This window comes from Coturnix japonica, chromosome 9 (genome assembly GCF_001577835.2).
Source record: "Coturnix japonica isolate 7356 chromosome 9, Coturnix japonica 2.1, whole genome shotgun sequence".
NCBI lineage: Eukaryota > Metazoa > Chordata > Aves > Galliformes > Phasianidae > Coturnix > Coturnix japonica.
In genome coordinates this window covers 8,789,280-8,817,122 of record NC_029524.1, presented here as the reverse complement: position 1 = coordinate 8,817,122, position 27,843 = coordinate 8,789,280, and the positions used below count along the sequence as shown (strand labels likewise).

Here is a 27,843-nt window from a genome sequence, read left to right as displayed (position 1 = left end):
TAGATCTTATACAGAGCAGTATTTTACTAAAAATCAAAAAGGGAAGACTTTTATGTGTGCATTTTTGTAGTTTCTGATTTTTTTAAGATAACTTTTCATTGTTTATCTGCCAAGTGAAATGTTTTAAATTTGCATATGAATGGATACAGAATGTATTTTTTGTGCTGTTTAGTGCTAGTGTGCATTTGCAGATTTTTAGCATGTACTTGCACAAAGGACTGTGCAAAGATATTTTAAAATATGAATATATGATACACTGAAGGAAAACCATTAAGAAGAGTCAAATGCTATATGAAACTTTAATGCAATAGAATAATTTTATAAATTGTGTCTGTGTCTGTTTGGATTAAATATTGAAATCAAAAAAATTATATTTTCACTGTTTTATTTTCAAATACTATGTGGGAACTTCTGTATGCTCCAAATGGAAATGTTAAGATATAAATTCAGTCTCGTGAAGACCCAGTTCTGTCACTCCCATAAGTGGCGAATGCGCACCTCCTCAGAGCTATTTCTTGATGGCTTTCAACTGCTGTCCACTTAAAGATTGGAGTCTTGTTTAAATGGTTGTTGGTCGGTTTGAAATCTAAAACATTTAACTAGATGGTGGTCTTCTGGAATTTCTTTGGTGTCTGTCACTTGTTAGATATAATTTTTTTAATCTAATTAATGCTCTGCAGCAAGTTCATTCCTAGGAATTCTTGTCAAGGTGCAGAGGTAGCTGTCAGCTGAAGAGCAGGAGAAGCCATGAAAGTACTTGAGAACTGAACACTGCCTTTTTCTGTACCTGGAACAAAATGTCATGCTGACGTTTCTGCAAGAGTAGAGTAAGTTCAGGTACCTTATTTGTAACAAGGCTTCTAAATGAAGCATATTGGCAATCTTCACTAAAACAATGTAATGTAATTATATGTGTCAAGAAAGAAATTGCAAAGTATGTTTCGTAATTAGATTTCTTCACCCATAATAATAGCAGGTTTCTAAAACTCAGAACTGCCAAATTAGTGTCATCAGATATTATTTTAGAGGGTAAATAATTGTCTGACTTTGTATAGAATGTATATACAATATGCTGAATGTTGTTTCTTTCTTTCTCCAAGAGTAGTATGTTCGAGCTTTACTTGTTCCTTTGTAATGCATCATGAACACTGCAGTCTGTGTAGCCATGCTGATTAATTTTTAGTACCTTTGATTGTGACATACAAATTTTGTTAGTATCTGTCTTTTGCAGGAATCTGGTATTTTCCTTTTTACAGGTTGTTATGTGAACTAGCATGATTAAAATGACTGGTATAAAGATTGGAGCATACTCTTAACATGACCAGCTATTTAATTTAGTGTAACTATATTCTGTGCAAAACTGCACAGTCAAGTCTTGGAACATTCAGGTCACGTTATTCAACATGAAGATGCCAGGATAAGGTCTTGCATTTCTTAGCCTGTCTGCAGATTAGTTGCTGGACTGTACGTACTTCAGGTTTCCTGTAAGGCAGTTTCTGCTTTGTCCTGTCTCAATACACAGCACTAAAGAAAATGGACTTAAGGGATAACTTTAAAACATATTGGTTTGTGCATAATAAATCTTGCATAGCCGTTCCCATTCAAGAATTAAGTTACTCTTGTTCAATTTAGTTTAGTTCATTTGAAGTACTACACAGATGATCCCTAAGAGTGAAGAAACTCAAATCTGGAACTGGTTACTTCCAGTAAGGGGTCTCTTTCTTCCCCTCTTAGAAATGTGATTTGCATAGGTGTTCCATAATAGGCCTTCTTTACCTTCTTTACTATGGACAGAGTTATGTTCTTCTCTCTCTGCCTCTGGAGAAGAAACACGGTGGCATCATGGGCACAGAGGCAGGTTGAGTACATGTTTTGGCCCAAGCAATCCAAATTTAGGTGCATGAGGACCTGTGAATATTGAGACTGTAATTAAGATATCGAGAGGTAAGTAGCTGTTGATTATTAAGAATCCATCGTTCCAACAGAGTTTCCTTATTACTGCTGGTTTTTACATTCTTCTCTGTGATTAAAAACTGTCCTGTTTTATTTCTGCTTTGAAGGGTAATACAAATCAAAAAGAACAGAGGTAGTCCACAGGTCAAGTGTAAACAGTAAACCTAACTAACTTTTTAAAGGACAGAGAAAGTATTTTCCATTAAAACTAATTATTTTTTCCTGATAAAATTTGGTCAGTGATGATTAATGCATCAGAATTGCTTTATGAAAGTTAATTATGACCCTTAGTCCTCTATTTTTTTGCATTGGAAAGACCAAGCCTGGCAATCCAAGGCCAGCATGTAGTTTCTGTGCCAGTAACTGGCAATAAAAAGCAGTCAGAAACCTTGTAGGGGTTACAGGGTGAGGCAAGAATAATTGTGGTTCCAGTACAAGTAAGTGCAAATGGAGAACTGCTGGAACTTCTGAGCTCACTGAACCTATACTGAGATGGTTCTAGATTTCTGTGGTTTTTTTTTTTTTTTTTTTGCTTCCTCATGCTTTATTTATTATTTATTTTAAAGTGGCTTGGTCTTACTGAACCAATACTAAAGGATATCTTCATCCCTATAGACTCCAGAATACCCATTCTCTTGTCCTTAAGCTTCCCTTATGGTCATTTTCCTTTTTTTAGTCTTTGCTTTGAATTTCTGACCTTTGAAATCAGTGTTCTTTGAAAGAGTTGTTTGGCCCTGACTTTCCACGTTCATTACTCATAGATACATAAATGGAAACAGTGCATGCACACAACGTAATTTCCTTTGTTTTGCAAAGCTGTTTGTAGTTCCTTAAGAGACATGCAGAGGATGACAGACTTTGTCTTACATATGCATGTAGAATATGCCCAAACGTGGACATCATTTGCGTGGGTTTAAAAGCATGGGCAAATAATGGAATGTTAAATAAAACACTTATCATTTCACTTGCTTTGTTATATAAATAATTTAACACATGAGTGACTTAAAACTTTGGCTGAAGATCCACCTTAGTCTCTGTCAAATGTTACTTCTGTTGGAGAGCTTGTGGAAAGGAAGGACTGCTTGTGTCCCAGGCACTTCAATGCAAACCTTTACTCGTGTGGGCAGTTACAATATGCAGTTCTGTAGTGAGAAGGCTGGCTATACCAGCCTCATGTGACTTGTTCCCACTTGATTGTGCCAAACTCTTTGTGTTGTTGCTACATTATGAATCATATCAAGAAATTCATCTGATTGAAACTTTCCCTCATGTTGTTTTTCAGCTCAATCAGCTCACTGAGGAACCACAGGAGCAGCTGTGTTGGTACAACAGTGGGGCAGGGTGAGGGCAGGATTATGTAGCAAGAGTGGACCTGCTTAAGGAACATCCCATCACTGCCTAAAACTCATTTGTGAAGCTAAATTGCTGGATTAGCTGATTTGGTGGTGGTGTCTTTTGACTTTAAGAGGAGTGGTGGCAGGAGGAACTACCAAGAGCTGTTGTATGGTAAATTATTGAAGTAAAATTTGCCAGAAGTTCATCACTTTCAGTTTGGGTCATCTGTTAATTTTCCAGGAGAGGCTTGCAGAATCATCTATGTAGGATATAAAACCAGTAGCAAAAGAGAGGAATTCTTAAAAGCAAACTGACTGAAGACACTGAAGTAAATACATAACGTTGAAACTTCTTAAACTGCTAGAGCTAAAGAAATGGGTACAGAGTTTGATGAGACAAAATACAGGTAAGGAAAGGAATGGACCTTAAAGGGAAAGAAATTGTAAAAAAAAGCATGCGTTACAGGCTTTGGGTCTTGTTCTCCTCTGTTCTGGTTGCTGAAGTTCTGTTAGTGGTGCCAGTGCCAAGTTTGATTCACACTTGAAGCCTGGCTTGTTTTTTTTCCTATTAATTCCTGCAGGATCTGCAGCACTCCCAGCTCTCATGGCCTGTTGTGACTTGGATAACTGGAAAACCCTCTGGAGGGTCCTTGTTGCTGACAGAACTGTGCTGAGCACGATGACTTCTCTTATAAATTCTTCATGATGTGGGTGTTGTCTCTGTTGCCTGAGATAATATTTTGTTATCCCTGATGTTTTGCTGTTTGGAATAACTCCTTTCCTTTGCTTACAGTATTGGATGGGTTCCTTGTGTGCCTCCACTCCTTCACTGTGTTTGATACTGCAGTAAGAGATGAGAATAATTGCGCTTTCCAGAGACCAAAGAAACTGAAGATTCCAGCACAGAAGATACAGAAGTGTGAGGAATTGGTGCATGACTCCAGGTGTGTGATGTCTCTGCCATTTGGAACAGTAAAAAAAAAACCAACAGCGAACACATGCATGCTCTCATTTACATAGAAAGATGAGGATGGTAGCTTAGGGGTGTGCAGGCTTAGTGTCATTGTTACAGTGCAATATAGAAGACCTTTGAAGAGTGTTAGAACATCCTTACTTCAAATGAATGCTTCTGACCTCTGCTAAGATGAATGTGGGTCTTCTATGTGTGCTGGCAATTAGATTTTTCTCTCTATGGGAAGAAGTTTGGGATAAACAAATAGCAATTGAGTGGAATTTGTTATTTATGACAAAATCACATAAGTTTGTGCCAGGTAAGTTGTGTACAGGCAGGCTGCATCTGCCTGAGGAAAACCTCCATTGTCTCCTGTATCGCATTTCTTTTATCACATTGCAACTGGAACAATAATATAAAATTAGTATTTCATAAGGTCTTATAAATTGAGCAATTCTCTTACACGTGCTACATAACTGAGATTATGTGTGAAGAGCAGCTGTACAAGTTGGGTCAGTTAATTTTCTTCACAGGAGATGAATGATGGCTCTTTTTGAGGCCTATCTCAGTTATTTTTAAATTGCTAAATGGAATTTAAGATGATGGAGGCATAGATTGGCTTATGTTGGAAGAGTTTTTCCCCGCTGCTGTGGGCAGGGTTGCAGGCAGGTTTATCTTATGTACCTAATATCTGTCGGTCTGAATAAAAGGCTGTTGATTTCAGTGTGGAAATGAAGAGATTGTGGTTTCCTAAGGAGCCGTTCCCTGGGGAGGAGGCTCCCAGCACTGCTCAAGGTGCCCGAACCTTTGTCCCAGTGACCTCTGCTGCTCTTGCTATTCCTGGTTTAAAGGTACAAGAACACGAGGAAGTTATTCCTTTGGGTTGTTTGCAGTGCAACTTTTCTGAGTCTCAGGGGGAAAATATTTTCAGTGCTGTTTGCTTTTTCCTATTCTAATTAAATGTTAGTTAAGACCCGGTGACCAATTCTTCTAATTCAGCTCTGAGGCTAAGACTAAGTTGGAGTGTTTGTCGCGGGTTAAGCGTATCCAACAGCTCGTTTCCGCTGGCTCTGTTTAACAGCAGCCATTCCATGTGCGGTGCGGAGGGCACCTTTGTGGCACCGCTTGGGAACGGTCCCGCTCCATATCACCCCATTGGCGCTCATCCCCTCCCCAGGCCTCATCCCGCGCTGTCAGCCGCCACCTGCAGGGCCGCGCTCCGCCCCCTGCGCCCATAGGCCGGCGGGATCCCGCCCCGCGGCGGGGCCTGGAGGCGGCTTTCGGGCGGGCGGCGGCGGCTGCTCGCAGTCGGAGCGTGGCGGGCGATGCCGTGCGGGCAGCCGGGCAGCAGCGCCGCCCCCGCGCTGTACGTGGTGGGGGTGGACGTGGGCAGCACGGCCGTGAAGTGCCACGTCTATGATCGCGGGGCCGCCGTCAGAGGTTCCAGCTGCAGGAAGGTGACGCGGGGGGGCGCGGGGCCGAGCCGCCTTGGGGCTGTGGGGCCGAGCCGCCTTCGGGCTGCGGGCTCTGCGCGAGCGGTGCTGCGGCCGCGCCGTCCCGCCTTGTGGAGCGCGGTGTGGGCTCCAAGCGCCGCTCAGGTGCGGCCCGACCCGGCCGTGTCTGTGTCCCGACCCGCTCGGCCCTTGGTGGAAGGCGCTCCGTCGTGTACCGGCGTGGTGCGGGCAGCGGGCGGCCGGGCACGGTGCATGAGCGCGAGGATCGCGGTGACGCCGTGTCTCCTGTGTGCAGGTGGAGTCGCTGTACCCCCGGCCCGGATGGGTTGAACTGGATCCCGAAGTTCTGTGGAGTCAGTTTGTCGGTGTCGTAAAAGAGGCTGTACAAGGTAACGGCTCGTGGAGCCTGTGAGAAGGTTGTTGCTTATTTGCCAGAACTAGTCAGCTAACGAGCTGGTCAGCTGCAGTTAGTACTTATTGCTAAAATCACACTGGAAATACACAGCTGAGTGTATGCATGTAGTGTGTGGTAAGGCCGTGCTGGGGTGCAGCACAGCAGCAGTCACACAATGGTACTGGTCACAGTGCCCTGCTGCTGCCCTGCTCACCGCTGTGAACAGAACACAGGGCTGCTGTGCACACTGCTGCACAGGAACAAGGCACTGCGTGTGTGCCCTCCGTCACAGCCTGCTCTTCCTTTTATTCCTTACTTGCCCGTTCTGTGGATTGAATAAGGAAGCAGAGGTTCTCTGGTCCCTGCTAGAAGGGGAAGCTGCTGCTGTGTGTTCTATCAACAGGCCACGTTTAAGCACCTGTGTAACGTGAGCCTGAGCCCACGGCGCTGTCAGAGCAGCAGTCCCACCCTCCTTTCTGCCAGGGTGCTGAAGTCTGCGGCAGTTTCCCCTATCAGATCACCACACCCTGATTGTGCCAGCAGAGCTTTGCCAGCAGTTGTGCCAGCGTACAGAAGGGCGTGGTGCTGGGGCAGGAGTGACAGCTGATGGCAGAGGGAGGGCACAGGGGCACGTAGTTATGGAGCTGAGATGTGGGTCTGCGTGTAGGTGTGAGCTGAGGTTGGTTGGTGTGCACTGAGGTGGAATGTGCCTCTGGCTGCATTGTCCCGCTCCTCTCTGAGGTTTGGTCCTTCCTGGAAGCAGCTCCCCAGTTGCCCATACCTTCTGTTTTGTTTTTCTCTCTAATGGATATAAGGCCAATTCACAGAGGAACCAAAAGAGCCTTGTGGTTGACACAAGAAAAGTGTTGGGAGCAGCTCGTAGCTCTTGGAGGTGGGAAGGGCAAGCTGTGCCACACCAGCCAGCAGCGAGCTGCAGCAGTTCTGGTCTGATTCTATCTTCAGTTCATACCTGCTGCTGCTGGAAGGGCAGAGCTGCTGTTCCAAGCCACCCACTCCTACGTCCACCTCCCTTACTCTCCTACTGCTTGTGCAGTGCTTGTGCAAGCAGGTGAAGCTGACAGTCTTGCAAAAGCATTGATTTGATCTTCAGCTGATTGCCCTTATCAGCAGAACCACCAGGTCTGTGGGCAGGGGGGAGGATGGGGCAGAAGCGAATGGAGCAGTGAGCAGGTCAGGTGGGCCCTTTTCCTATGAAAGCTCTTCTGGAAGTGTCACTCAGAGGGTGTCAGTTGTCAGGGTGTACTCACTGAACTCAGGGTTTGCTCAAGTAGTTGGGCTGAGGGCCCTTCAGATCAGCAGTGCTTTGGCCACAACAGCCTGTCAGACGACTACTCAGAATCTTACACTGTATCATTTTTTCATTTATGTTTTCTTCTCTAAGCATGGAGGTACTGTGGAAACTGACCAGAGCCACTTTAAAAATTGCTGGGAACAAATTTAAATACTTAGTTTAGTTATAATTAGTTATAATTTAGTTATAATTAGTTTTTGTATTAGAAAAACTGTTTTGCTCCAGTTATTTGAAAGTGCAGCAACAAAACGTGCCTGTATCCAAATGAACGTTTTTCTGCTTCTGAATTTAAAGTATATTTAGTTATGTTCAGTGATTAAGTGGTGCAAATAAATTTCTTGTAATTAATTATAAAATCTTAAGGAACGTAATATTTAAGATGAGGAAGGTAATTACCAAAGACTGATGTAAAAAAACGGTTTAGTTTTGCTTCCCTATGGCATTTCTTTCCTTTTGGTTATTGTGAATTTTCCCCTTTGTTTTTAAACTTGTAAATACATTTATTCTTTATCTCTGTGCTTTTTTGACACCCATGTTTTAATTGGTTTCTTACATGTAGGCATGACAGTCTTAGTGCCTTGCAGGTTGCCTGTCTCTAGTTTGCTGAAGTGAGGCCCCATCTGGCCTTTCAGATGGCACAGAGGGTCAGTGCCACTTCTGTGAGCAGTGCAGCTTTACTGCCTTTGCTATCAGTTGGTCTGGTTCAGAGTTCCCTGTTATTTCACTGGTGTAGCCACTCAGGTGCCCAGTCTGTGTTGACCTGTATTCTGCTTATTTCTCCTGCATTCCATGCATTTTAAAGTTATGTTAGAGAAGTCATATTTTTGATTTTTCTTCAATTTTTTTTGCATTTGTTTTCTTCTTATTTTCTAGCTGCTGGAATTCACATGAAGCAAGTTGCTGCTCTTGGCATCTCAACGCAAAGATCCACTTTCATCACATGGCACAAGTATGTATACGCTGTGTTAGTTCAAATGAATTTGTGTTCATTGCCGTGATCTGGACAGAAACAGCTTGTAGAAATCCTGAACTCAATCTGGCAGCCAGCATCAGTCATGCTGTGTTGTGTTGGTAAAGCTGCACTTTGCAACAGCTCAGAATTGTTGTTTTGGTGCTTTGGAAGAAATTAATACATATCGGTCAGACTTAATGCTCTTTGAAGGTCTTTTCCAACCTACGTGATTCTCTGATTTTATGGTTCTGTGATTTGTTCAAAATTCCAATGAGAAGCCTTGTACCCACACTGTCTGTGTGCCTGTTGCCAGTTCCTCACACCCAACATGAAGACGTGCACTTGTGTTAGAAACTGACCAGCTGTTAAATGTTGTGGTTGGAAGTGGTGTATCACACTGACTTTCGAGGTGGGGCTGTATACATTCTATGTCTGAAAGTGAGGATGTTCCAATGCTGTTTTTCAGGAGGACGGGGAAACCTTTTCATAATTTCATAAGCTGGCAAGACTTAAGGAGTGCTGAGCTTGTGAATTCCTGGAACAGGTCCCTTCTGCTGAAGGTAACGCTTTGCTAAGCGGCGTATTGCTTGAATTTATTACAACTGCTTCATTTGTAGGAAGCAGGAGGATGGTATATGAAATTCTGCAACTGCTTTGTAAACGTATTCATATGAAACACTGCAGCCTAAAGCTTTTAACAAGGTAGTAAACAAGATTTGTGTGGAAAATGGTACTTCAAAAAAAATAAAGCACACAAAGTTACTTAACTATGGGAAAAGCTGTCTGTAAGTCTGACGTGTGTTCTGTTACAGTTCAGTCTCTTCGTTGTGTAAAAATGTCCCATGCTAACACTGCTGAAACAGTTTTTGAATGTAGGTAATTTGTGGTTGGCAACACGTTGGGCGTTGTGTTTTCTTTTTAATGAGGTCATCTAAGGAGGGTGCATTCTGTGCTACTCGTGCTTCTTTTAAAAGAAATGTTACTCAGGGAGGGAAAACTGAAGTTATTTTTTGTAAGCGTGCTAGTATAACAAAACCGAGCTAAAAACTGCATTTTGTCACATATTTTGAGTGGAGCTTTAATGATTAAATTTAGATTCCTCTGTTAAAACAGAATTGAGCTTGCTTTTGCTGTAGGAGAACTGTCAAGGGAATAACTGTAATACTGTCAGCCATGTTGTGCATTGTGCTCAGACAGGGGACCTGTCTGTAATATTGTTGTTGACTTCTGCTGGCATGCAGAGAACAAGACAGACCTGCTTGGTGCAGCTGCTCTTTGGTGTTTGTTGTGGGCAGGCTGCCACTGAAATCATATATAAGGATTATCTAACAGAACTTGAGCACGAGCATAGCTTTTGTCTGTATTGTCGTCCTTTAGTACTAATTTATAAGAAACATTTAAAGGAAGAGATTGAAGAAGTAACTGTTTTCTTTTGAAACAGGTAATCCATGTTATTTTTACAGTGCTTCATTTCTTTACTGGAAATGATCGATATTTGGCTCCAAGTTTTCTTACCTTTTCAACACATCAGACTTCTATGAAGTTGTCGTGGGTCTTTAAAAACATACCTGAGGTAAGCTGGAAAAGGAAAAATAGGAACTTCCTTAATCCATCATAATGGCTGCTGATATAACCTCTGCATGTTTGGCTTTTTGTTCCTTTCCTCAAAAAAAAAACAAAAACAAAAACAAAGTACTTCACTTAGCGTAATTCTGCTCTTAGTTATTAGACTTTGTTTAAAGTTGTTTGCACATTTATTTTCTATGGCACGTTCCCAGCTGGCACTGTCACCTTGCCAGTCTGGACCCTCCAGTTTTTATAGTTACCTGTGCATTACCATACTGAACAATCAGATGCTAATTAGTTGCACTTTTGTTGCAGTTCAAATTGGAAAACACGTGTAAAGTAAGTTGTGCTGGCTTAATCTAATGGAGCAATGACCACTGGAGCTATTTCTTCCTCAGTTCTTTGCTCTAATCCTTACTCTTTTCCTTGTTTTCTTAGTGTATTTATAACTTCAATTTTTTTTATTACTTCTGATAATGTTCAGATTATTTTTTAATAAAATTATGATCATCCATTTTCGTCTTTCTTGTGTAAAGAAGCCTCTGTTTGTTTTTTTTGAGTGAGTTTGTCTGCTATAAGCCTAGCTGTTGAGAAGGTCTGATAGTTTTTATGTGTATATTTAGGTTGGGTCTGTTGAAAACATGAGCTGTGGATTAGGAATACAACAGAATTAAAAGATCTGCAGCTGCTGGGGCTTTGGTGTGAGATGAATGTTCTCCATAGATTTTTCGGGCTCTGATATTTAGAATAAATGATTACCAAACTAAAAAGCTCAGAAACATGTTTCTCAGTTACGGAGAATAGTGCACTCAGTCATGCTCTCATATGAATTAATTTCTATGTTCTTTTTCTAAGTTCTGTGGCTGTACGCAGTATTGGTCAGTGGGCATTAGATGAAACATCGCTTTCCCATTTTAAAGGATAAAAATCTCAAAGAAAAGAACAGTTAGACTCTTCTCTGACCTCATAAACCTGAAAATACTTCCTCTGTTTTCACTCTGCCTGAGTACATATTATGAAAGAGACATATTCCTTCTATTCTTGTTATTCTGTGTTTCAGTACAGTATGCTCTGGTCCTCATTTCTTCTATTCAGCTCTCCACTGCACTAAGAATTAATTGCTGTCCTTTTCTTTGCAGCAGCTGTTACAACTCGTCCTTGTTCTCTATTAGCATCATGAACAGTATTTCTGTAGGATAATACTACTTGCAGAGCTGGATCGCACTTCTTTGAAGAAATACTGGGTATTAGAGACTTACTTTCTAAGGATGTTATTATCAGTAACAACAAAGAAAAATGAAAAACAAGTTAGGGAATATGCTTCTCTTTATTGTATCCAATATGGAAACCTTTTTTTCTGTATTTGTTCCCAGGCTGATGAAGCTGCCAAAAAGAATAACTGCTGCTTTGGAACAGTGGACACGTGGTTACTGTATAGATTGACTAAAGGTGGGTGTTACTGTTGTTCTTAAATGCTAATAAAATGTACTGGAATCTAAACAGTGATACTCATGACTATCACTGAATTTAAGTATGTTCTGATGGTGTATGCTTTTCTTTAATTGATGGTGAATATTTACTGAATTACTGAATTAATTTTTGAGCACTGGAAGGGTAATCGGAAAAGGAAGTGATTACTGTGTCTAATCAGCCTTTAAAACATTAAAGATTTAAAGATAATCATTAGAACTAACCAGTGTTGACTGAAGAAAAGCATCTGTGAAAACAAAAGAGCCAAGAATTCTGAGAAATGTGGAAGCATGACAAGGTTCTGTCCCAGAACCGCTCGCTGTGTGAGGGCTGATGATTCAGCCATGGTGTAGATGATAATGGAATGCAATGCAGTCAGTGATCAGCTCTTTTTTTGAGCATCTTCGTGAGAGTAAAATGAAGCAGTTAGGATATGTGCTTCGCAGGAAGCAGCAAGAGTACTTGGTGTAGTGATGGTGTTCAGCATGACCTTTCCTGTAGATGCTTATGTTCTGTGGGAGCTGAGGAGATTTTTAAAGAAAAAATGTTTATAATGACTTAAACATTTGGGCATCTGAAACCTTTTGTCTATTTTTTTTTTTTTACCAGGTTCTGTATTTGCTACAGATTACTCCAATGCCAGTTCTACAGGCGTTTTTGAACCCTTCACGGTGCGTGCTGTTGATTCCATATGAACATTATTGCCATTTGTTGCACTGCAAGAGTGTTTCTGATGTTTTTGCTTTATTTCCTGTTATTTCAGAAATGTTGGAACCCCACTTTGTGCAGTTTACTTTCCATTCCAATGTCTATTTATCCTCCAGTGAAAGACACAAGGTAACTGTGAAGCTTTATTTTTAAGAATATGATACCTATTAAATCAACTGCTTCTATAAAAATATTACATAACCTGCACAGGACAAGTGATATAGAAATTTACTAAAATACTTTAAACTTTGATTATGTGCGCAAGTGCAATTTTAATCCTACATCCGGAATGTTATTTTTACTATCAATAATTCTTAAAGCTAAAGATTTAACACTTTCCTTACAATAGAGGTAGCATTGCCTTTAATTTATGTACAGGTACAGGCCTTGTATGTCTTGGTTTTGTTTTTTAAAAAAAAAAAAAGTCAATTCAGGGTTGTGATGTTTCTCATGAAATTTGTTTCAAGCTTCAATTTTGGATCAGCTGACCCTGAAATATTTGGGGTACCTATTCCAATAATGGCATTGGTGAGTGAAGATATTTATTTTTTTTACTTAAATTTATATTTCTGTACCTGTATTTATTTATCTGGCTCTGATTTAATATGTGCTTGTTTAGTATGTGTTCCCTGTTCCTTCACTGTGGCCTAACTATAGTAGAATTAGTAATTAAGTTTTGCTTCAGAGGCTAAGCTTACAGCACAGAGGAGAGGAGTGGAAAGGGATTTATAGAGGTTATGGCCCATTGAAGTTAGATGACCAAATGATTAAGTACTGAACATAGCATTTAACAGACCTGGGTTCTATTCTAAGCTGTGGTAATCTCTCTTTAGCTTAAAGTCACTTGTTTTAGATACAGTCTTGCAATGGGATACAGCCTGACTTGGCTTCATGAGACTAATAATTAATAGAATTATTAAGTTTGGGAGAGACCTCTAAGATGATCCACTCCAACCATCATCCTGGAATGTTTTGGTACAGGAGGGGCAGCAGGTCAAAAGGGAGTTAAGAACTCAGAATTCTGTGCTTAGAGAAATTGAAGCCAGTCTGCTGCCTTCTCCTTGAGACTGCAAAAGCCCCATTTATCCTTATAAAAGGCTCAAACAATAGAGTTCTTATTTTCAAGACATGTTATTCAGCATTGCAAGTTTATGTCTTGGAAGTTGGAACTAAAACATGGTTTAATTTGCCTCTAGTGATGAATCTGACTGTGTTAGAATGGCATGCAAATACTTGAGAAATTGTATAGAGATGTTCTGTATGCTCAGTTCACTTCTGAATAGTTATTTGTATTTAATACACTGAAATTTTTTTTACGCTGATATCTTAAAATGCAGCAGCCTTACATACTGGTGGCTAACTTGTCAGTACATTTTTGTTGCAGGTAGCTGATCAGCAGTCAGCAATGTTTGGAGAATGCTGCTTTCAGCCAGGAGATGTTAAACTGACAATGGGTACGGGTGGTTTCTGGAATGTTAATACAGGAGGGAGTCTCTTTGCCTCACACAGGGGTAAGCTGTGTTTTATATAATTTCATTTTATTTGACAGTTGTTAATGATGACAATAAAAAATTTGTGCTCAGCCTTCTGTCTTCAGCTGTAGAAAGACAGCTTAAAAATGTTTTCAGGACAGAGGACTGTGAAAATCTTTAATTAGAAATGGCAGTCTTGGTAGTCCTGAAATACAATTCTTAAGAACAGAAAAACAGAGGAAAAAATAAAAACAGATGGATTAAGACACCATATATAATTACTAGTGATATTTTTGGTAGCATTAGTGTGCAGTACAGGAATGGAAATGTATGGGATTGGTGCTCTGTTTTCTCACATCAAAGTTTTCCAGTGGGTCACCATAAGTTCCAGCCCTTGAGCCCTTGTACTTTGAAGTGCGTACTTAGCGATTACTAATTTTGTTTTAAAATACTAAAAATGGGTTTCTCTGGTGTTGAAAATGTTGTAGTTGTGAACACTGATTGATGGTCTGCCGAGTTTGCTTGTTTCTCATATGTGGCTATTTTAATTCTTGGAAGGAAATTAAAAAAAAAATACTGTATGTTTTTAGTTGGATTCATTGTCCGTGTTTCCCTGGAAGGACTGTAATTTAATTAGGTCTTTTGTTTTGTTTCATGGAAAATAATTAAGGTCTGTATCCACTGATTGGTTGGAAGATTGGGGAAGAAGTTGTTTACTTAACTGAAGGCTCTGTGTCAAACATTGGCACTACCATCAAATGGGCTCAGGATATAAGTAAGTAGGTTTTGATTTTGTAGTAGGATGCAATATATTGCTACTTGTTAGTCTGCTTTATAGGGCTATAGCTATGTTCTTGAGCTTTGTTGTGTTATCTGTAACTGAAGAAACTAGCCTACGTGTCTGGGACATCCACAGTCTTTGCAGGAGGTTCTCTGGTGAGTGTGTTTACTGCAGATAGTTTAGATTTAGCAGAATTCATTTCTGTCCTCTTAAGATGCCTTAGATTGGTTTGCACTCATTTTGCATAATGATATCCTCTTCCAATTCTGTCTGTGAGGTCATCCTTTATGTGTATTATTATTTCCCTGAGATGTTTTACTCCTGAGCATATGTTTTTCCTGAGCATAACATTTTTTTATTTATTCTTAACCTGGTATCCAGACTTAAATAGAAATGGTATAAAGGAGACTTCTGTGGTGTTGGTTGTTTTGTGGTATTTGGGCGTGAGAAGAAGCACAGGAACTGACTGTCAGTTCAGTATAGTTAACGTAATTGTAGATGCTACAACCTGCAAATACTTGGTTAGAGATTTTGGGAGATTGTTAGCTCTACATCTCAGGGTTAGCTATAAACTTGAAAATACTTGCACATCTGTTTAATAAAAGCCTAAGAGTATTGTAGCCTTCTAGTAGTTGATGTTGAGAAATTCGTTTACAGGAGAATTTTTCTCAGTGTTCTAATACACTATTTACTTGTCTTGCTTAAAAACTTGGTAAGCCTTACTGGGGTGCAGAAAAGGAGTTTATGACCTAAATTTTGGATCATCTTGAGAAAGGCTTTTCCGAAGTACACCTTGCCACCAACTTCCACAATTGAGTTCTCAGTTTCTGGTGAATATGTGCATATACATGCAGATTTATATCCCCTTAAGTACTGACTAGGACTTATATTGATTCTTCATTGTTCATCAGAGCCATTAATTTTTTGAGGAAATAGTTCATTTCCACACATAGTTCAGTTCTCACTCAGTCTTTTTCACTCTCTATCCTACCATAGAAGTACTATATGGTTCAGAAATAGCGAGTGCAAGAAGAAGAAAAGATATGCTTTAGGCTTATTAGTCTGGGCACTGTATGATCCAAAACTTTCAAACATTTATGGAGGTAAAATTGAAAGTCCTGGTAAGTTTCCAAGAGGGTTTTTTAAATTGAGTTACATTAACCTATCTTTGGTAGGAGGATTTACCTCTTAGACAAGACAAAACAGTAGGTATCTTCTACTGGAGATCTCTAGTCTTTTGATGGTGTGTTATGTGGCCATCTAAGGAATGTATATGAGTGAAGAATAAGTTCAAGAGGGGATGTCTGTAATGAGTTTTGAAAGGAGTCATCCAGTTACAGTTACAGCATCCTCTGTGAGAGTGGTGATAGTAGGACCTGATATTCTTGTCAGTCTCTTGTTTAAAAAATAATAAATATATATATGCACATAGAGATTGAGAGCTGATAAAATATGATGGGTAGTAAGGATTTCCTCTGTAGTCACTTGGTGTTTAGCTTGACAGTAACAGCATCTTTGCAGAGGAAACAGGAAAATGTGTTCCATGTTTTTTAACATCTAGGGGTTTTTTTTAGCATAGGTGCTGTTGTTAGCTATCTCAACGCCTGTTTAGATCTGTTTGTCTGGAAAGCTAATGATCTTTTACAGGACACAAAGATTAAAAGGCTGTAGTGTGACAGACGGGAGAGGGTCTTTTTAAATTTAGTCTTCATTTAAATGTCTGTGATTGGACATGAAATACAAGAGAAGTGTTGACTTCCCTTAGAACAAAATGGAGAAATATTCCAAAGGGGCGTGACTGGGAAGTATTGCACAAGGAGGTGGCCCAACTCTAGCTTTTTGTCTTTTAATAGTATTTAAAGAAACTGAAATAAACAATAAAAGCATATGTACTATGCATCTTTACAGATCTTTTCACCAGTGTAGATGAAACAGCAAAAATGGCACGGAGTATTGTTGATTCTCAAGGCGTTTGTTTTGTTCCAGGTTTTCAGGTAAAATTATAGTTATTAATATAGTTAAGAATATGTTCTTAATAGCTCAGTTAAAATTACAACTTCTGTCTCGTTTCAATGTAGTAATTTACACCTTAACACCATATTTAAACTCTAATATTCATGTTTTTATTCTCTGTCTCTCACCACATCATGTGAGGATGTTTGTGGTAAGAATGCTTAGAGCTTTCCCTTGCAAGAGAAAAAGCTTACTAAGTAGGAAATTACTTCCACTGTGCAGATGGTGACCTGACAGATAAACTGTGTGACGTGTCCACAGTAGGTAGACAGTGTCAGAGAATCTGAACCCATATCTTTTCTGCCTCATACAGAGCCTTCATTGAAATAGCGTTTCCAAGTACTGTGCTAAAATAATTCATTTTATCCTGCCTCTTTTCAGTATGTAGTTTGTGATTCATCAGAGTATTTAAACATGGACCTTAAATATGAATAAGATTGGATGTCCTGATGTTAGGAAAGGCAAAGGTAACAATAGACAGACGTGTCTTGGTTACACAGATTTTAACGTAAATTAGTTTTATTCCCACTAAAGTAGGTTTTGTGCTTTGTTGCTATTGTTACTGAACACAGTGCATATAGTAAGGATTTCCTGGAATTAGTTCAGCATTTTAGTCTCCATCTTCCTGTAGGTTTCTTTTATTTTCCACTGTATTTGAGGAGCTTCGTACAATTAGTTGCTTCCCTCTAGATCTGTGGCTCTGGATTGTTTCATCTTGCTTTCCAGTTATGCTAAAGACTGTATATCTTCTTGTCTGTCCTTTCCTCTGTTTCATGATCCACTTTGCATTTCATTATGGAGGTGAGATACTGTTCCTGTTCAGAGGCAGCAAGAAAGGTGATGTTTTTTTGCAATTCACTGTAGCATATTAATCTGGTTTGGGATTGATAGGAATTGCAGTTAATTACATTAGATGACAAATGGTGATAGCTGGAGAGCTGACATACTGCCTGTTCAGCTGCAGAACAGTTGCTTCCAGTATGGGCTTCACAGTTGGCAATAATAATTTCTAATTTGTCACCACAGAGTGACAGAGCTGCAAGTCAGAGCTCCTAGACAGGCCTTCATACAGAATGAGAATGAACAGGTCTTGCTAATGTAGCTGCTGCTGACCTAGAGGCTGCATGGACCCCAACCTTTTGTGTTAAGTTATGCTACTTACCTGAGCAGCATGAGATGCTGTGACTAAAAGCATGCTTTCTGCAGCATAGCTGTTCCTACATTGTGTGTTTGTCACTATGAAAGTAGCCATTTTTCTCCACAACAATTATTTGTTTTCTAGTCAGTGTTGATGTTCTGGAGAAACTTCATGGTGTAGACTTGCTTTCTAAGTTGTCGTTTGGAATATTAACTTTATACACTTACTGAACAGGTTGGCCAGGCACACTGAAATGAAAACTTTCAAAAATCACCAGAACATTTTTTTTCTCCTCTTAGAAGTCTTTGTGATTCATTGCTTTTGAATACGTGTGTCTTGGATGGAATATTTTTGGCAGCTTGTCTTTCTGTATGGATGTAAAAGTTTGGGGTTTGATTTTTCACTGGTTTACAACACTCAATTTGATCATTCCCAAGGTTAATGTCTTAGAAATAATTACTTTCACCTACAGCTAGTCCAGAGACTTTCTGTCAAACAACTGCCCTAATCATTAGCTTTACTTTTAGCACTGTAAAACTTAGTAAAGCTAAGATGCTTCCATTTAGCATTTACTGTGAGAAATTGTACTCTGAATAAGCAAGTACTGAGCCATGGCATATTGCAGTGTTTGCAGAAAGGATTCCTAACACAGACAAATATTAGTCTGAACGTTATATTTGACCATTTAATTCCAGTAATATTTAAGTTCTGGAGATGTTGGTTTGTGTTCCTTTGCATGTGTTGGTTTTTTTCCCCACATTGCTGTCTTGACACTGTCTCCAGAATGAACCTCAGCTAGCTTGGTTGTAAACACCAAGAAGATTCTGTCATCTTTATTCCTCGTTTGAATATTCCTAGTCCAAATTTAGGAACAATACTTCAAAAAAGAAAAAAAAAGAAGAGGAAGAAATGAAAAGATGGCTGGATTTCTGTTCATTTTTGACACCTGGTAGCCATTAATAGCATCCTAGTAGACCAGCAGGGAGAGATTCTGTGTTAGTGTAGAAATTGAATGGATCAAATGGTCTGAAAAGGAACATGAACAGAGTTGAATTCATCTGCTTGCTGCTAAGCGTCACTGGCTGGATGCTGACACAAATGGTCGTATGGTAGCGCTTCTTAGACTGCACAGTGATGGCAGTTACGGAGGGTTTTCGTGAAGCCTGTATGTTCATTTCCTACACAGAGTAAAATAGTTCTCTGCTTATCCATATAAAGGCAGTAAGAACAAATCCAATTGTTACTGGATTGTACTGCTGTGATGCAGAACACTGAAAGGAGCATCATTGTGAAAGCAGACAGGAAATTGAGTGAATATGTGTATTAATCATTCTTGCTTTTATTCTATCAGAATTAGGAGTTTTCCTAGGGTTGGTAGTAGCAGCAAAAACAGAGTTTTTTGGTCTATATGAATGTATACGTACAACTATCACTTCCTGGTTCTTTGGTTTGTTTTTTTGTTTTGAAATGAGTAGTAATTTAACCCGCTGGTTCTTTCAAGACACTCAAGCATATTCAGAGCTTGAATGCGTGCTTTCAGGTTTGTTTTCTATGAAAATCTGTGAACACTGAATCTTACATTATGTTTCTGGGCTGGCACAGATGGTTCCATTCTTAGAATGGAAAGGGTACTTATGTATGTGGGAAAAGAAAAGAGTATTTTCTTTGACTTCAAAAGTAAAAGTTTGTTCTGCTTAGAAAGCCAGGCTTTTTGGTAGTTGCTGATCATGATCTTCTATTTAAGTGCCAGTTCAGTATTTTCCATTCTGGTGCTGTTGCATATGTACCTATCCATACCTATTTATTTTTTTTCATATCCTAGCATTTTCTTCATTTACTTTAAAATGCATGGACACATTTACATAAGCATGAAATTCAAACTAGAAAGAATAGTTTCAAATCAAAAACTGTCTTTAGTGAAAATATGACTTATCATTGTCACAAACCAGTCAGGACCAGCATACTTATTTCTTGTGATAAAGTTTGTCGAAGGAGTGGAGGGATGGAGAGGAGATTTATCAATCTGTCCTCCCGTACAAAAAGGACAACTTAGTGAGCATTAGAATTTTTGTTGGAAACTGTTAATCGGTGTCACTGAAAACAGACTGTGGTGTAAGCTAATAAAAATGATTACTGTCCTTGTCAGCATTCCTTCTTTTAGAACACTGTGAAAACTGTAATGTCTGCTTGGCTCCGCTCAGTAGATGCTGACACAAATGGATTTGTAAATCTGTTTAGAGAAGGGGGTTAAAAAAAGAAGTGCAATTTTGCCAGATAACAGCAGTATCAGTGCACACTGTCCCATGTACTTCACGTGTACACTGCACACGTGTACATTGATGTTAGTGTTACTTAGCACGTCAGTTTTGGAAGAATTTACTTAACACTTTTGCAGTTGAGAGAAGCTAAAGCATTCACTGCTTTATAGCTAATAACACTATATGCTGCTCACATGTTGTTTTCAATTTTCTTCTTTCACTATGCTGCCTGTAATTGTCGTAAGTTACTTTTTTTCTTATTATTTGACTGCTTTCTCAAAAGCCTTCAAATGTAACTCAGCAAACTCATTGTGAAATCTTCTCTGCAGGTTTCTGCAAATAATTCCTCCTTATGTGCCTCTTTCATGGGGCTGAAACCTACTACTACCAGAAACCATCTTGTACGAGCTATTCTGGAATCTGTAGCTTTCAGGTAATTCCTTGCTTGACATTATCACACTTGGTTTTGTTTCAACCAGCAGTATTGAATAGATATGTTTACTTCCACGGTTTGTGAAGTACCAATTGTAATCATCCATTGCAGTAATGTTGAAAAGGAATTTCAGCTGCCTCTTCTTTTTAACACATTGCAAATAAACTTGCATTTATGTATTAGTTTGGAGTTTTTTTTATGAAGTTGCCATACAGAGATTCTTAAATTATGCTCTTTTTGACTAATTCTAAAAATACTTCATTGAAAATTTGTCTTGACTTTCCTGACAGTGTTCTGTCAGAAGCTGTAGCGCGCTCCATATTTGCTCTTTGGCTGAAGTTTGAATCTTTGGTGTTTTATAAAATGCAGTAATAGGCACCTTAGATATGTTGAAATATTTGGAAAGCACTACCAATCCAACTGTCAAGGGTGAAAATATTGCAGTTAGTCACAGGTGTGACCACACCTCTAGATGACTGTGAAACATATTGTTCTGCCTTGCAATGCCAGCCAGTATGACTGGAACTGAATGTGAATGCAGTTTGAATCTAGTGTGTCTGGAGAAGGTAACAACACTCTGAATCACTGCAGCTTTCTCAGATGCAGTTTTTTCTTCCTTGTGAGAAAAACTTGAGATGCAGTGAGCCTGCATCTCTTAAAAACAAGGTAGAGAGCCTTTGTGTTTGGGGTTCAGAACAAGTCAAACTTAGAGCTTTCAGATGTTCACTTTAAAGAACAGTTGGAGAAATTTCAGTTGACACTGTCAGTGTGCTTTCATCACTCTAAACCACTTCTTGTATCAACAGTTGCCTGTAAATGAAAACCTGTAATCATTTTCAGCAGGTAATAAATGTACATTCCATGGTGCCATGCTTTGCAGTAAAATGTGATGTGCCTTTTTAATGGTATGTTACGGAGTTTCAGAGTGTTGTTTTTTTTTTCTTAAGCATTCTGGAAGCTTGTTAACTATGCAGTGGTTTTGACACAACTGAGGCATTTTTTGCCTTGTATTTTATTTTCTGACTATGTAGAATCTGGAAACACTTTATGGAATTCATAACACTTAATTGAACTTTTTTTTTTTTTTTTTTTTTAAGAAACAAACAGCTTTTTGATATCATTGTGAAGAAGGTACGCATTCCGCTTCGAACTGTTCGGTAAGTTTCTCGTAACTTCATTTAGATATGTGAGAATTTGATACAAACAGGTGTAAACTTTATTATGTATTTTATCTTATGTAAGAACTCTGCTGCTGAGAAATGGACTGCTACCAATTAAAATGCTGATATAACTTCAACATTGGCGCAGAGGGGTCATGTATTAATAAATGATTGGCATTGGTGGTTATCAGTAGGCAGTAAGGACTTGCTCTAAGATAAAATTATTTTCATGCCATGTTAGAATACGTGTAGCAATGACTTTACAAAGATCATCCTACCCTTTAAATGAAAATCCTCTTGTGCTGGAATTTTTTATGTGGGGTCTGTCACAGAGTTATTGTTTTTGAAGACCTAGTTAAAACTGGACCTGTTTTTGAGGTATAAGGGAAGAATGTTTTTACAATTCAAATGGAATAACGTTGGCTTTGTTTCAGTCTTTTAAGAGGACAATTTCATGAGGCAGTAGTAGTCCCTGGAATAGGCTGATGGCAACTTCTTGGAAAGATTTAGCAGAATTTTGTTGCTGGAAAACTACCCTGTTTATTTTAGTAGGTACTTGGTCTGTACATACTCCTTATCCTAGAGCTTCCAACCTGTCGTGATGAGAGAAGCCTTCCCAAAGTTCTCCTTCTGACAGCCAGGGGTCATTGCAGTATCACAATCAAGAACAGTGAGGAGACTTTCTGTCACTTCCCATGGGTGGAATACCCGTGCAATGGGAGTTGTAGACTGGCAGGCATGTGGACAGATGGGAAATGAGAATTTTGAATGGTGGAAGGATGGTAAAAGCACAAAGGCAGGGGATGGTATGAGTTCATGTGTTCCATCGCATACTGGAACTCAGTAGGTCAAGATACAGAAACAGCTGGGCTCAATGCAGTAGTGATGAGTAGCAGTGATTCCTTAGGAAATTCTGATTCAATTTACATTGTAGTGTAAACTTTAAATTGTATTATTGCATTTTGTTTTATTTATTAATACAAAATTGCTGTTTCTATAATATAGTTTGCTAATATTAGTAGGAATTTAGCTTGTGGATTAAGGATTAGAAGGTACTGACATACACTTCATGGCTTTTTCTATAGAGTGTAAATTTTACTCCCTTTCTTCTGTCCTCTTATCTTTACTAACAGTCTGTAAGTTCTGAATCCTGTTTTATCCTGCCTTGAGGTTACTTACCCCTCTGTATGTTCATTCCTTTTTTAGCTACTGTCCTATATCCTTTGTTCCCAGCCTCTGCCTCCTACAAGCTCCTAAAAAGGTGTTGTTTTCATTAGTCTTATACATTCCTATTACTGCTTGTTGCTTGTCTCAACACCACCAAGGCAAGCACTGAGAAGGCTGTCTTGTTCTGTGTTACAGCAGTCTGCAGTGGTCTCTACAAGGATGATCTTAGTGCTTTGTAGAGTGCTGGAGTGCAACCTGTTCAGTTGTTTAGTGAAATAATTGCACGTTGCAGTGTAATGCCACAAAGGAAGGTTTTGGTAGAATATGTACTGAACAGATTGAATGTTCAGCAGCAAAGCTGTGTCAAATAGTGTTTGCAAACTTCATTTTATTTTCCTAACTCGTAGCTTGAATCAAATGAATGTTTTATTTTTACAGAATGAGGAAAATGCATGTCAGTGGTGTTAAGATCATGACTTTGCAGATAGAGGGTTTCTATTCCATAGGGTAGAGGTTGAAACCCAGTTTAATTGTATATACAAATAAGCAGAATGCTGTTAACCTCACCAATCAGGCAGTATTTAATTGTTTTATTTTTAGAAACATCCAAAATACACAAAAATTTTCTTGAAACATGCTTGTGGTATAGAACATTCCAGCTGGTGCATTTGAATTAGTCGAATTTTCTAAGCAGCTGCAGGGTTTTGTTGCCCAAACATAAGTGCATAAGTAATGGAAAGATCTGTGCAAGATCTGTGAAACCTCAGGAGCTGTATTCTGAAACAGTGGTAAATAAGCATTAGAACTAAACACTCCTACTTTTCTTATAATCTTTTATTCTTTTCTCCTTGTAGAGCTGATGGAGGTGTCAGTAATAACAGTTTTGTCATGCAGATGACTTCAGATTTGATTAATAAGAAAATAGAAAAGCCTTCAAATACAGATATGTCTAGTCTTGGTGCAGCTTTTCTCGCAGGTCTTGCATCAGGTACGTATACAAACACATCATCTGAAATTCATGTTTTTCTCTGGTAATATGTATGTTTGTAGATAAGGAAGAAACATCAGGAAAAGAAACAATAACAAAAAACAACAGTGTAAAACAATAGCATAGACTTAAAATGATTGTAGAATGTCCACAGTGGATTACTTCACTCTCTTTATGGGAAACTGCAGTAAAAATGTGTTCACATTTGTACAGTTCTTTTTATCCAAGTGCTTGTTGTGTTTGATGGACCGTAGAAATGGGTGATAGGGCCATACATAAATAAGGACCATATTTATATTTTCATCGCAAAGTCTGAATTTGCTGAGCAGTTTTATCCTTTAGCCTTACAGAAATTAGCAGCAGGAAGCTCAATGTGAAAAGTATCTGCATATGGGTTTTAGGGTTCATTTGCATTTAGAAGGATACAGTGCTGGAGGAGTGAGGTGGACCCTCTCTTCTCTTCCTCTCTCTTCACTGACCTGGACACCATGAGTCCCTTTCCATTTTCATACCGAGTGAAGCAGTGCTTGGTGAGGGTGGATCATGTGACAAGGAGGCTGCCTTGCTCATGTTCAGCACTGTGAAGCTGTACCCTGTCGTCTCTGAACTGAGCCTTTATTCTTTGAGATTTTCATGGAAATAAGTAGAATGGAATTATACAATAAATGAATGGGGGTGGAGGGGAATCCATCTTTGCTCAGAAAGAACTGGCTTATATAATTAACCGGACTTTAAACTACAAATTATTGGTAGTTCTTTTTAATGGAGAAATATTTTGTAGATGGATGTGTACCTCAGTAAATTGCTTTGCTATGTAAATAACATAACTAAGATAAAAATTACATGCTCAGGTAAGGTTTGTCCAGCAATTAAAATTGTAAAAAGGTCCTTTGACAAACAAGAGCGATTCAATACCATAAATTAATCTGAATATGTAACAGCAGCTGTCTTCTGCCATTTATGCACTTTATAGGGCACAAGGAAAGCCAGTAGTGCTAAGTTTTGGTTTCCCTTGCCATTTAGAGGGACCTGTGGCTGAAGGCACAGTGAACTTCAGTCTTCCAGAGCTGTTCCTTGGAAACTCTCCCAGTTAAGCAGATGTGCTGTTGTCAGCACTCCAAACAAGTGGATGCTGTTGGAAAAGAGTTCCACAATGTAAAAAAACATGTGCTTCCCTCTGAGAAAGTTGTTGGTTAAGTAAAGAAAAGCTGTTGTGATTTCTTATTGTGTTTCTGGATTGGATCTCTTGTAAGTAAATTAAAACAACTCAAAAATAACATATTTGTAGTGGAACTTGAGAATGAACTTTCTGTTTATAGGACTTTGGACTGACAAAGAACAGCTAAAGAAGCTGAGGCGAATAGAAGCAGTTTTTGAGCCCCAGAAGGATGTGAAGGAATACAAACCTGCCATGGACACCTGGATGCAAGCGGTGAAATGCTCCTTGCACTGGTAGAAATTGACATTTGGGAGATAGAAGGAATCAAATTATAAAACTAACAGAATGGTTAAAATTGTAACTGGAATTTGCGATGATATATAAAAGTTCTAAGGTCCTTTGGTAACCTTCCTGCTGTTGGATAACTTAGCACTCCATAGTGAACCTTCCTATCACCCTCACAACAGCTGTAGTCCAGATGCAGCACTCATGTCCCTTCAATGACCCCCTTTGGGTGGCCCAGCTGCTTGAAACCACACTTTATATGTTGGGAGGTTTTTTTTCTATGATGTGTTTTCTACTGAGGAACTCATCTCCCATCTGATCTTTAAAAGCTTTGATATGTTAACCATTGAGGAATCTGAAGAGGGACATACACGTCCCTCAGTATTTCTAAGAGTAATATAATTATTTAGAGGGGACGTGGGAAATTGATTGTGTACCAAGATACAGCCTGGCTAGTAGCTTCCTCACACATTTTGATTGACTTTGTAAGGAAGCATTTGACCCAGCTGTGTGACGGGGTTTTTGTGGTGCCTTGGGATTAGCACAAAATTAAGATGAGAAACAAAAGCAAATATGCTTTCAGAACTCCTTAAAAGATGCTTCTTTCCAGGATTTTTGTAGCTGATGTTTACAATCGGTCTAATTTGTAGCTACGTTTTTTAAATTTTATACAGACAAGAACTGCATTATATGACACAATTAATATCAATGCTAGCATACCTGTAACTGCATTTAACTTGTGAAAATCTGTAACGTTAGTATTTTCAAGCCCATCACTGAGTCCTATTATTATTGGGAAAAAAACAGGGTTGAAAGTCTATTTTTGAAGTTACTACTTTTATATTTTTAAAATAAACTAATTAAAGAAACATAATTAATTATGCATGTGTTTATCACTAATCTTAAATTATTACAAGTTTCTCAGGACTGTGTATAAATCAGTTTCAGATCATAATTTCCTACTTCAGAAAGCGTTACTGACAAGAATGCTCTACCAGACCAAAAAGAGAAGGGTATCAGTCTGGAATGGGGAGCAGAAGGTGGTGGCCTTGCTTGTAGTTATTCTGCACTTTGTTCACACTGAAGGAGTTTAATTAATCCAAGTCTGCCTATAGATAATGTCCACCCGTGACCCCCTTGATGAAATCTCATGACTTGCGTTCATTTTGTAGTTATGTTGTTTTATAGTCTTGACTGGGGTTCTCACGCTTTGTACCCAGTGGAGCTGTTTATTGGGAGCTGAATCTGATTCTGTTGGCAACACTGACCACAGTACAGCCAAAATACATGCAATTTTGGTTTGGTACCGGATCAGTTTAATAGTAAATGTAGTGATATAAAAAGAAGTTATAATTGCTAATTTTTAGCACTATCATTTTAAGAGATGCACTGTGTTGAGACTGCAAATGTTTTACTTAGGATTGGGCAGCAATGGACCTCATGTCATGTGAAGATGAGGAATTCAGCTGAGAGATGTGTTAATGCTCCTTGTGCATCCTGCCGTCATTGATGCACATGGTGCCAATGGTTGGTCTGCCTAATTGAGATGCAGTTCTTATCCATGATGATACAGTCTCATGTGTTAGAACCACAGAATATCACAAGTTGGAAAGGACCCATAAGGATCACCAACTCCAACTCCTGATATGTGGGACAAGATGGTATTAAAAAGTTTAGGTTTGGTGAGGTCTCAGAGCCGTTGGATTAATAACGTAAGTAGGAAGGAAAGAAAAACTATCTTCAAACAACTGAAATTACTCTGAGCTGATGCAGTGTGAGTTCTCCTGAAGAACAGTCGAGTCACTGATGTGTAACATTTCAACGTAATCAGCTGTGCCACCATTTACAAAAACATTTTCTTCTCTCCTTTCGCAGTTAGTTTTATGAAAAATTAATTCTCTCTTACCTGCTTTTGACAAGAGTGTTCGTACATGTGCTTCTGTTGGAAGAAATTCCAAAGGGAAAATAACAAATTGCTGCTTCAGTCTTTTGTGGTCTATGTAGCAAGATCCTTCAGCTAGTGCCATGTACTCGGGCTCAGGGAGCAGCTGGGACTCACCATTTGAACAGCAGCCTTGTGAAAATAAGGTAAGAACCATTTCTTGCCAGTCAGTGGGGCATGAAATAAGGATAGGTTTTTTAAACGTTCTTTTTGTTGTGTTTTTTCTCTCTTACCGTTCCAGACCCAGAGGTACAGGCAAAGATGTCGCTTCCTCTTCAGACAAACTGCAGGTCGGAGTATGTCAACCCAGAGGTTGGGCCACATTTTAGTTTGAGGTTTTACAGCGAGACGGACAAGTTGAGCTCATTCTTCAGGAGAAATGTGGGCTGTGGGGGTTATGGGTGTGTGTTGATATTACAGCATGGGTTGTGGGCTCACAAAGCATTGAAATGAGCAAACAGTGCAAAGTAACGTGTTATGAAAAGGAAAAGGGGAGATGATCTGGAAAGTATCAACCAGATGGGGAACACGGTGTTGTGCTGAGCCACCAACCAGAGAGCAGCGTCAGAGCTTCCGAAGTGTGGGTCTTACTGCAGGAAATCACTGACTCCCTGCAGAGCTAAGGAACCTGTTACAGCAGTGTTCAGTGTGGATCTCCTTCTGAGACTGAGTTTGGGCTGTGTCTAAGTTCTGAGGAGTAACAGGTTGGTTTAGAACCATGCACAAGTGGTGCTTACTGCAAACTGACCATTTCAGCATCTCCAAGCTGAGCAGTGTGTGCATACAAAGGCAGCTCGTTCTGCAGGCACTGAAAGCCAATGCCAGCTACAGCAGTCACCGTCCATCTCCTTTCCACAATGGTTAAATGCCTTTTTCTTGTAATCACAGCATCTGACATAACTTTGTAAGCACTGCATAAAAATAACCAAATGAACTAGAAAGAAGTTTTAAA

General features: G+C 39.3%; 1 protein-coding gene across 6 annotated transcripts; it reads left to right on the top strand.

Moving 5' to 3' along the window:
• The first annotated feature begins 440 nt into the window (after nucleotides 1-440).
• Nucleotides 441-27,843, top strand: GK5 (glycerol kinase 5). 6 transcript variants are annotated; one of them, XM_032446729.1, is made up of 18 exons: nucleotides 5,510-5,696; nucleotides 5,989-6,082; nucleotides 8,273-8,348; nucleotides 8,818-8,911; nucleotides 9,793-9,924; nucleotides 11,291-11,366; nucleotides 11,997-12,058; nucleotides 12,151-12,224; nucleotides 12,563-12,623; nucleotides 13,480-13,606; nucleotides 14,238-14,342; nucleotides 16,257-16,342; nucleotides 17,163-17,198; nucleotides 20,087-20,190; nucleotides 21,288-21,347; nucleotides 23,372-23,505; nucleotides 24,825-27,037; nucleotides 27,133-27,843. In XM_032446729.1, the coding sequence occupies exons 1-17, from the start codon at nucleotides 5,565-5,567 to the stop codon at nucleotides 24,959-24,961; spliced, it is 1,590 nt and encodes a 529-aa protein (XP_032302620.1). In that variant the 5' UTR covers nucleotides 5,510-5,564; the 3' UTR covers nucleotides 24,962-27,037; nucleotides 27,133-27,843. The 6 variants fall into 6 exon arrangements, with proteins under 6 accessions (XP_032302624.1, XP_032302623.1, XP_032302621.1 ...); XM_032446733.1 differs by lacking the exons at nucleotides 5,510-5,696; nucleotides 5,989-6,082; nucleotides 27,133-27,843 and adding exons at nucleotides 441-3,994; nucleotides 4,081-4,231 and having other exon boundaries at nucleotides 24,825-25,832; XM_032446732.1 differs by lacking the exons at nucleotides 24,825-27,037; nucleotides 27,133-27,843 and adding an exon at nucleotides 22,557-22,611 and having other exon boundaries at nucleotides 5,508-5,696; nucleotides 23,372-23,476.